Genomic DNA, 11,292 nt, shown 5'->3' with positions numbered 1-11,292 from the left:
ATGACCAGTCTGTATCTGTTAAATTTGCTGGCTTAGGTATTATTAAAGTATTGACGTCATTCTATTAAAATAAAATGAATATTACTATGAATAAGTATGATGTTTTAAAAAACCATCAATCCCATTGTGCCCACTATGTATACCCGATGCCGCGGTGGCTGGGCGGGTAGGCGTCTGACTTTGTGTGCTGGAGATTAGGTGCCTGATTTATAACATATATACTCATGCCAATAATGGTTGTCACCCCCGTCCCCAGCCCCCACCCCCTCTCCAATAAAAAAAAATTGAAGGGGGTGACAACCATTATTGGCATGAGTATATAACATATGTTATATGTATACCCGAGTATGAAAATATGAAGAAAACTATACATATTCTTATAACATGATGTTATATTTGGGATTACATTTTCTCAGTATAGTACAGATGCTATTACTTTTGTTGGGTTGAGTACCATCAGGAGTTCGAACCCAAACCAGACACTAATCGCCAGCACACAAAGTCAGACGCCTTACCCGCTCAGCCACCGCAAGCTGAAAGTGTAATCCCAAATATAACATGTTACATTTAACCACTTTCCTAAATGACATTTATTGTATTTATAGCTTTCGGGCGTGGGAGCCGAGGCCAATTCTACACTTTATCAGAGGGGTATACAAAGTCCGCGGTCCTGACTCCACCAGTTGTCCGACATCCTATCTGAAATGCAAGTCGCGGTGGCTAGACGCTTTTCCCCATTTGACCACTTTCTAAAATTTTACATTGTGTATTCAGCATATACATCTCGCCAACTCGTACTTACCGTATATACTGACGACTTGGTACACTTTGTAACAGAGAACATGCGTAGTTAGATATGTCTTTATTTAATAGTTTTGATGCCTGCTTTTCTTTTTAACATTCATATGCAAACACAGTCTCAGTTTGTCACGACATTTCACTATTTCAGTCTATTTCACTGAAGAGCTATAATCTGTTGTAATGCAAAATTACCTGTGATGACTCTCGGACCAGATTCCCCATGCGGTAAAATTTCCGTACACTTTAATTGCTGGTATGCTTTGATATGACATCAATCTTGGCGCTGAGTAAAGAGGAATAATTCTTTTCAGATTCTAGTTCATGGCAGAGAGAGTCTTACATTCACTCACAATTTAGGTCTCTAGAGTAATTGACCAGTTATTTCATGGGTATCTATATCCAAAGATACTTTAATTTTCGTGAAGATCTGCAAAACCGACAAGATATCAATGTAATATTAAGTTCCTTATGATGGCAAAAAGAAGCAGGATAGATTCTCTTTGTAAGACACATACAGATATCTCCTTGACGAGATGTTTTCATCCACTTCGAACTTTGAGGCCGTTTCTTTTTCAGTTATAAGATACGGGATAAAATTGTTCATCCTTATTTATATCCTGGCGGAATGACAAATGATTGTAAATGTGGAAAATAGTTTGAGGTTGACTCACCGAGGTGACCAGCTTTGTTTCCATCCACTTTGTGCCCCATGCAGTGACTGTGGGAAAGTGCTTTTCGCAACATATATACGCTACCAGCTTTAACGTCATACGTTGCGTGCGGCAGATAACTCCTAATCTCGCCCATAGAACAAAAGCGACATGTGAGTGCCAGTGGACGTGTGGTGTCAGATTCAATTTGCGGATTCCAGTGATTGAATTACACATGCTTACTGACGTAGAAGGTAAAACGTGTTTGAGATGATACCGCTTCATCGACCGATGAGAGTTGTGTCTCAGAGTCGAGTTCTTTAAGATAAACCACAAAGGCAGTCATATAATCCTACTACCGTCCATTACACCAATATTTTATCACTTATTGCGCCAGTGCTCGGGGCGTCCAGGAGTCCAGATCACTGCGCATTCTAAAACACATTTGCGTCGCTTTATTGTCGTTCCTGCTGGGTGTAGTGGCGATTTGACAGTAACGACGTTATTTAATCATTAAGCCGCTGCCATTACAATTTCTATTCGTAATCTACTAGAAAGTGTTGCTGTAAGGATGTTCCTGACATTTAAAATGCGTCCTTATCACAGTCATTTGCCCCGTCCCATAATTAATATACATTACGTTTATTACTTTAAAATTGATTGACAACAATTGTTTTATGGACTCTTTGTGCCGTCCCGTTAAAATTTCGAAGACGATTTTCTCTTTCACAGAATTATTTTGGTCTTTGTTTACTTTTGCTTTAGATTTAGTCTCACTGAAACATTTCAATGAGTAATAATTCTTCCAATTGTATATCAGAATATCTTGTAGTCATTCAAAGAGCATGACTCATTCCATGTTCTTGTTTCCAACATGTCTGGCATGTTTTCCACCCAGACTTGGAGTCGCTTGGGCAGCTCAGATTACAATCATGTCTACGAGCCTGCAGAAGATTCATTCCTGTTCCTTGATGCCCTGGGCAAGAACATGGCTTCCTTACTAAGCTGAATTACTGAAACCACAGCTGAGTATAATTAATCCTGAGCCTTGTTTATGTCTGTTGTAATTTTATTGCTATTATAATTTACTATCAAGATTACGCGGAGTCCCTAAACTGCAGTAGCAGGAGCCAGTTCAGTCTGTGATGAAGTGTAATTAAACCAGTCACCCTGAGCTCATAGTTCATGCACCAAAGAGACATGGTATTAACCGTACAATCTCGGCTATGTAGTGGAGACAGTTAATTATTTTCCTCAAATGTATATTCAAAACTGATTTCTAAAATACATGTGGTAACATATCAGCATCTGTCAATGGATCCCCTCTGTGGGAAGGAGTTAGCCAAATATGTGTGTAAGCATATTTTGTCACAGACAAGACCTAATATGTTTCCACATGCTAAAACCATATACTGATCATCCTTAGCCATAACTTACAAGTCTTGGGGTCCATGGATGACCCCAGCGTTATAAGAGGGCACCATGTTACATACGCGCTTGTGGCATAGGGCCAAATAAAATCGTATTTTCAGCGGACTGCTTGCTTAAGCTGCCATGTGGTACATTCAATGCCCACTCAAAACCATACGTATCATCGGATTGAACAAACCAAACAAACTTTATGTAAAAATGATAATAGGAAGAGTTGCAATCAGAGCATCACCCTAAGGCGTGATAATTCAGCATTGTTGTTCCTGTTATGCTGCCTGTTATTCAACTAATCGAGAAATAGCAATCGAGCTGTGTACATATTGTTTTTATCCAGTTTAATTTGTTGATATGAATTCAGCCAGAAATGGTATTAATATTAATGCATTTTACCACACTGGATTGTTTTAAGGGTGGAAATCTGTATTTTGAAACAGAATGTATTTCAGGTTATTGAAGATTTCAGGCCAACAATTGTGGTAGCACTGGAGATTTCACGTTATTGAGATTTTAGACCAACAGTGTGCACTGGAGATTTCAAGTTATTGAGATTTTAGACCAACAGTGTGCCTGGAGATTTGGTTCTGGATCTGGAGTCTGCATCACCTTCCTTGCCAGGATGCTGGGACCCACTAGTGTGTATATGTGAGAGTCTACAGCTGCCTTCATTCACAGTGTACAAAGGCCCAGTGGTCAACATGGCCGGGAGGCTCCTTTAACTTGCATCTGTTTAGATACTAATCTTCCTCTGTTGGCTTGGGATCCCAGATCTGTCCTCCGGAGTGATATTGCTGGCATAAGCAGCATAAATCCTTCCGCCCTCCCTCACTCAGTTATGGGGGCTGTGGGGTAGCCTAGTGGTTAAAGCGTTCACTCGTCACGCCAAGAACCTTGGTTCGATTCCCCACATGGGTACAATATATAGAAGCCCATTTCTGCTGTCCCCTGCCATGATATTGCTGGAATATTGCAAAAGCAGCGTTAGTTGAAACTCACTCACTCCAGTTATGATATCATATCCAGTATATTTGTCCATTTTGTTGTCATTTTAAATGCAAACAATTTCAAAAATTACCATCCAGTCAATTTACCGGATTTGCAATGAAAACCTGTGCTGTGTAATAGATGATAGGAGGCAGGAAACAATAAGAACCTTAGAGCACTCAAGCATCAAGAAAGTATACATTCAGAATGGAAACTTTAATTGTCCTATTGTTTGTTGTATAGGACCATGCTCAGTGTATTACAGATGTAAATAATGTAGTGATTGATATTATGATCAACAATCCATGCCATCAGTGTAGAGCAACACACAATCAACTATGCTCCTCAGGCTCAACAGAATATGCTGCCTCAAACAGAATTTATGGTTTCAGTATTTATCAGTATTTATATTTTGAGGGGTGGGCTTTTCACCAAGGCCTAACATTTCAAGAATGACTTTCAATATCCCAGATCAACCAATATGCCATAAATCACTGAACATAACATAATTTTATCATAGCTTCGGTGTGTTCAGGAACATATTAACATGGGTTACCTCCCCTTAGACTGAATGGTGTCTTGCTGCTGTAGGAGCACAGATATCAATGTGAAGGCAGCTTGCATCACTTCTAGGGACACAGCCACCAGGAACTCGGTCACAGCGTGGGAGCCTGTCGTCACAGATCTGGTATGTTGTGGTGGTCCATCAAATACAGGGAACCACATGTGTTGGATCTTAACAGAGTAGGGACATGAAAAGAGTAGAAGCTTACTTTAATAATATTGGGAAGATTATTTGTGCATTTAGCACTCTGTTCTTGAAACAAACATGCACTCTGGTGGTTATGGGACATGATTATTAAGATACCATTTACTTACCAGAGCTGGAATATTGGCTTGACAGCCTTAGAATAAACATGGACTTTGGCTGGATTTAAAATGCATATTGGTTTTATAAATATTTTATTTAGGAAGTCATTGATTATTCTTGGCATTGAAACCCCAAGATACCCAAAACATAATTTAAAAGTAGTGGCATTGTCATTTTCTTGCGAAATATTTCACTAAATATTGTGAAGAGTCTACTATTCTTACAGGTGAACTGTCTATCATCTCGCCTCTCAGGTTGCATTGATGTGTTGCTCTTCAACCCACCATCACGTAGTCAGCCTAGTCAGGAGGTAGGTAGGGTGTTGCTGTCAACTCTCCGTAGGGTACTGACTCTCTGTAAAGAGGGTAGGGTGTTGCTGTCAACTCTCCATATGACAAGCAAACTATTGAGACTGACGACATTCGACCCTTGACCTTGCTATGCTACCAGCGCTAATTTTTCAATGCTCAACAAGGTTAGAGTTCCAGTCGATGTTTTCATTGCTGCATGCTGTAATGTATGGTACAATTGTTAAGGTTGGCACCGGTAAGAAAGTGCATAATGGCACAGGTACATGTGACGAATGTGAGTCAGAAATATCGTCAATATTAAACCCAAGTTCAAACGAGCCGTAGGTGATTGAACATCAAGAGCTGAGCTCCTTATGACATCCCCTAACAACGGGCATGATAATGGCCTGTCGTCAAGCAATTTTGGGGCATTATCAAATTGCAGAGGCGCGCTCATTTCTGTTAACATGCGGGCGTTCTAATGACAATTCTATGCATTCTAACTATAATATTGTTTTAACTATTCTTGCCTGACATTGCTGTGCACTATTTGTGATAAATGTTTCCAAACTTGACTGACCTACTGTAATTTTTCTCGATTTTAATAGTGTTTCTCCAATGGAAATACAAACAGATATTTTGCTCCAAATACCATGTCTGTGCAGTGACATTTCTGAGCATCTATATCTTTATTCTATTGCAAGAACATATCTGGTCAGTTTATCTAATGCAAAGATCAAAATAGCCAGCGAAGCAGTAAAGACCAACCCAAAAATGATTTGTTTTGAAAGCTGACATCTGATTGGTTAAAGAACCAGCACTTACTTTGGAGTGGACAGTCAGTCAAAGTTTGTTGAGGTTCACTGGGAAGGCAGAGAAGTATCCTGTTTCAGAGTTCTGAATTTATCTCTATCATCACTGTTCCTGTACATAGGTGGGGAGCACAGACATTGAGGCATCATGGGCAGGAGGTATCAGAGGCCGAGAGGTCGTGGACAGGTTATTTCCCTTGGTTTCATCGATCTTGTCACCAGAGGGTGTCTTCTACCTTGTCATTATCAAGGAAAATAATCAAGGTGATGATAGGCTTGAACAAACATACTACTTTTGTATTTATATTCAGAACAATAATCAATATTCATATCACCACAAGTGAATCTGTGAAGTGATATAGGGTAGAGATTGGTCTGCAATGCATAATCTTAGATTTATCTTTATTTATGGTAAGTTTCCACTTTGCTGTCCAGGAGTAAAGGCAGTCTAGGAGTTTCTGTAGCTTGTTTTTTGTCAGGGCTATTAACACAATGTCGCCGGCGATATAGTAGTAGAGACACATTGATATGGTCGATGTCCACCCCACATTGTAGTTTGCTTATTTCACTGGCAAGATCATCTATATACATGGAGAACAATGTCGGGGATAAACAGCAACCTTGTTTGACTCCAATATTCACATCAAACCAGTCAGTCATTTCTGTATTAACTTTAAACGCAGCATTTCACGTCCTTGATATAGGGATTGTATTGCTGATAGAAACTGTCCTTGTATTTGAAAGCGAATAGTTATCTTTAACCATAGTAACTGTCTTTGAACTGAGTCAAAAGGCCTTCTTTATGTCGATAAAGCATAAGTATGTCGAGAGTTTTGATATCTTTTTCTGTTGTACATAATCTTGGTCAATGAAATGTATATGGTCTTGACCGCGATCTACCCCTTCCTAAATCCGTTTTGTAGATCATTAAGGAGGTCTTGTTGTTCTAGCCAATTGCTTAATCTAGTATTTAATATTTTAGCATATATCTTGTATGGAACTGAGGAGTAGTGTTATCCCCTGTAACTGGCTGGGATTCTTGGATCCCCTTCTCCTGACTTAGGGATGGGAGTTATGATTCCCTTTTGCCATGTTTTGGGAACTAGGCCTGATCCTAAACATAGTGTTGAACAGTCCATGTAAAATATTTATACTGTTAGTGTTCTTTAACACTTCAACTTGGAGCTGGTCAATTCCTGGAGCTTTGTTTTAATTTCATACTCTGGACAGCTTTGATAACCTCAAGCTTTGAGATAGGTTAGTTTAGTTCTTCATCTGTTTACCGTTTCATTGGTGGGTTCACACAATTGTTCATGTTCATTAGGTTTGTGTCAGTTGGGGGTCGCTTACATAGAATATAGTAACTGTGGGTGAAGTAATTTACTAAAGTCATTCTTCCATCTGTCCATGACAATGGTTTGATCTGAAGTAATATCGCCATGTTCATCTATGACTTCACTGGGGATGAGTATCTTTTCTTTCATTTTGAATAAACCCTAATTTAACCAATGTTTTTCCAAAAGAAAACCAAGGAATCACTCTAGTTGCTTCTGTTTTTCTTTTGGAAATTTCTTTTATACCTTCTATGAAGTTTATCAAAATATTTTCGGGCTTGGCAGAAATCATCTCTTAGAGTTTTATTTTAATTGCACAGCTGTTTTTACTTTTATCCATTTCCTTTCTTTCTCACAGACATCGTTCCAAGCATTTTGTAATTCGTCACCCCAGTAAGCTTTTTCCTCTGTCCTTGTGTTTTTGTTGTCCATGTGTGTCACCTTTTGGTTGAGTTTTGATTGCATTTCTTCTGTAATAACTTCTATCAAAGAAATCATAGTTCGTATCAACATGCCAATCGTAGCATTTGTTTTGAAACCACAGTTTGTCAATGCCCTTAGGAGATGAGGCCATTCAAAATGCCTGGTTGTTTGATAAGAGCATTGGCTTAGTACGTTTGGTACACCCTGGTTTAGGTTTGTCAATCAGGGGAAGAGCATGTATGACCATCCTGGCAGCGATGTTGAAAGCTACACCAAACCCAAGGTCAATGAAGATATCTATATAACAGGCCACAAGGGCTATCTAACTTCATTTAGACGTGGACCAGTGACAGTTGACGCATCACCTTTAAGCCGCCCTCGTTTTCACTCATGAATAATCCACAATACAAACTCTTCGTACCCGGATGCCGAAAAAATGGACACGATTTTACATGCTCAGGGCTGAAGGGAAAGGAGATCCTTATCATTCTATAATGCGTGGAGGAAAAATCTGCCATGATGTCTGTCGATCGATATTTGGAACTGTATGACCCAGAGTGGAAGAAAGATAAACCAAAAAGAAACCTCAGAACAACCTAAGATTAATTTTGTTACCCCTACTCAACAAGTGGTCGAACAAGCCAAGGCTCTTATTCAGATGCAGAAGAAAGGGGAATATAAAGTTGGAAGTTCCTCCCAGTTTCCCATGAAGAAACGGAAGACGACTTTTAGATAAAAAAGCAGTCAGTAGACATGGTTCCCCGCCATTTAGACTCGGACCACCATGCAGTCAACAACGTGTCCCGTGTGCTATATGCGCCTTTTTCCAGAAGGGATGCTTAGACATCTCAGGAATCAACACAGACAAGCAATGCAGCCACCACCACCACCACCACCACCACCACCACCACGAGCACCACCTCACCACCACCACCACCACCACCTGTGAGTGCAAATCCAGTGCAACCACATTCATCCAGAGTACTACTGCAGTCATTGGAAGAATGTAGACTGATACACCCCTTCACCATGATTGTCTCAGGGCCCACCTCCTGCGGAAAACGTACTTAGTGAAACAGATTCTAGAACGCATGAACATTAAACCTTTATCCTGAACGTATTATATGCTCTACAAAGCGATGGCAGCCCTTGGTGTATAATGCCATTCAAACCCATGTTTATCCCTATGTGGAATTTCATCAAGGCATTCCTTCTGATCTCGAAAAGGATGCATTTCTGGACCCCAGTTTTGTGAACGTGGTTATCCCTCGATGACTTCAATGTCTACTGCCAGCAAAGACCCACGCATTACAGATCTGTTTACAGAAGGAAGTCATCATCGTAATCTCTCAGTGATCGCCTTGAACCAGAATTTGTATTTCAGTAAGGATCCCACACAACGAAGAAACTGTCATTGTTATCTGCTTCGGTTCAACAACCCTATCGATCAACAACCCATCATGACTTTGGCAGAGGCAGATGTATCCAGGTAACACAGACCATTTCATGGAGCCGTTTCAAAGGGCTACCCAGAAGCCTTATGGCTACTTGTTGGCTTGATCTAAAACCCCAAACACCTCCCCATTTGCGACTTTGTCCCAACGCATTCAGTTTAAAAGGACACCTCCAAGCCAGGACCATTCAGTCCTGAGTTAGATGTTCAGCGTGAGCAGACGTGTGAAGAAAAACCTCTCAACCATGCCATCTTGTGATGACTGTGAACTCGCGTTTCAAGATGTGCAAGATTTTGCAAAACACAGAAGAAACTGGTGTCCCGAAAAGTCTTCAGTGGGTCCCCTCATGGGACACCCCAAAGTGAAAAGGCGGTGTGAGGAAGACAACAACTTTCACCTGTAAAGAGACCACGTCCCTCTGTCAGATTGTGACTATTGTGGTCAAGTGTTTAGCACTAACCATAATTTTTTACAAAGACATTTACACGATAAAACAATGTCCTGAAATGGAAAATGAGGATGATGATGTTGAATCATTAAGCGATGTCACACATGGCAACAGGAAAAATAAGATGGCTGATCTCGAAGAGCAAGGTATAAGACAAATGTATTCACGTAATGCGTGAGCTGAATAAAGACTTTTTGGATGAGAAACGACAGCCGTACATAAAAAGAGGTTTAAACGAAGACATGATTCAAGCCAAACTGAACAAATTGATGTGGAGCACGTTTAAAGAGACGTATGCCCGATTTATTACTTATCTGTACCATATGCAATATGGTCCAAAGACACAAAGGAATACTGAAACAAGTAAAAGACACAAATAATATGTATCATGAAGTTATTTCAAAATTGTACCAATATAAGTCTTGGGTCGAAGGCATAGACCAAAGATGAAGACATAACATCTGATGAAGAGAGTGAAGGACAGGTGGATGAGGAAGGGTAATAAGACAACAGATGTAAATTAGGCATTTGGGAGAGCTCCTATCCCAATGTCTACTCATTTGAAACGGAGCTAATAAACAATGAAATCTGTATATCTCTTGTTTCTTAATGTATTGTACCCATGAAGGTCTGCTACTACCTTCAGTAACCCATGCTTGTCGTAAGAGGCGACTGACGGCATGTGAGTCACCTATGTGTCACATGATGTCAAATAAGTGTCATAAACATGGACATAAGATGGGTTTTTTTATGTTTGCAATTTGAGAGTAAAGTTTTTAACATGTTGAGTAAAAGTTTTACAGGAGAACACATAGTTCTTATTCAGTGATATATATATTACAAATGCTAATTCATTTCATCGCTGTACAATCAAATTTTTCTCAAATTGTCCTCACTATTTCCTGTATTTTGTAAGACACTTGTCTCCCTACAGAAGCTGACCGCTTGTCAGCATACATTCAACTTCACATTGAACAATTATCCATGCCATGTACTCATGATTACAGTCTGACCTTTAAACAGCGGAGAGCTGACCGTATGTGACCACGCTGAAAAGTATCACCAACCATGTACACATGATTACAGTCTGACCTTTTAACCTGCAATAAAACAATTTCTGGTCAACTTGAACCGGCGAGCGCAGGAAGTCACACACACAGGAAGCTAAACACACATGAACCTTCCCAGGTCCGCACCAACTGTCACCTACTTGAACATAATTTGTACACGCATAATTGATACAAATGACAGCATTAAATACTTTAAAATGGTGATGAGTTTTAATGACTGCTGGATGCTGGTGCTTTTAACAAACATAACGTGATTTCATCAAATCACGGCTGTCACATGTCTCTTCAGTGGCGGCTCAGTGAGCAAGCGATTCTGCTATGCCCTAATAGCATAGCGTTTTGTATTAATGCCTATAATGCCCAATTCACGCCTATACGGACCCACATGAATTTTAACAGCCACAACCGTTTATTGTTGACAGATATGGAAAATACTTGTTCCCTTGTGTGACAGCGTATTTTAAACTTTAACAAAATGCGCTGTGATATTTTGACCATATAAATCGCACCCCCTCATCATTGTGTGATATTCATTCTACGACGCGTATGCTTAGTCTGTCTCATAGCCCCTGAACCACATTATTTTCCCTACTGCCACATATCCTCTCTGCAGTGCTAAAACCCTAAATTAAACAAGTCTGGATTTCCTCAGGTTCTGAATCTCTGGTGCTCCTTTTAAATTCAAACGGGGTTGTTTGTTACTATCAAAATTTATATATATATAAGC

At 39.9% G+C, this 11,292-nt stretch overlaps 1 protein-coding gene across 1 annotated transcript; it reads left to right on the top strand.

The window, feature by feature from the left end:
• Nucleotides 1–3,393: 3,393 nt before the first annotated feature.
• LOC124280778 (methyltransferase N6AMT1-like) lies at nucleotides 3,394–6,180 on the top strand (the record flags this gene model as incomplete). Its single annotated transcript, XM_046716749.1, has 4 exons — nucleotides 3,394–3,524; nucleotides 4,455–4,526; nucleotides 4,897–5,044; nucleotides 5,959–6,180. Coding segments are annotated over 4 exons (573 nt in total), but the record flags the coding sequence as incomplete, so codon positions are not given.
• Between the last annotated feature and the right edge of the window lie 5,112 nt (nucleotides 6,181–11,292).

Source organism: Haliotis rubra, unplaced genomic scaffold, assembly GCF_003918875.1.
Source record: "Haliotis rubra isolate DU_JTF1 unplaced genomic scaffold, ASM391887v1 Scf2736, whole genome shotgun sequence".
Lineage (NCBI taxonomy): Eukaryota > Metazoa > Mollusca > Gastropoda > Lepetellida > Haliotidae > Haliotis > Haliotis rubra.
Note: the sequence above shows the minus strand (reverse complement) of the source record. Positions and strands in the feature narration are given on the sequence as shown.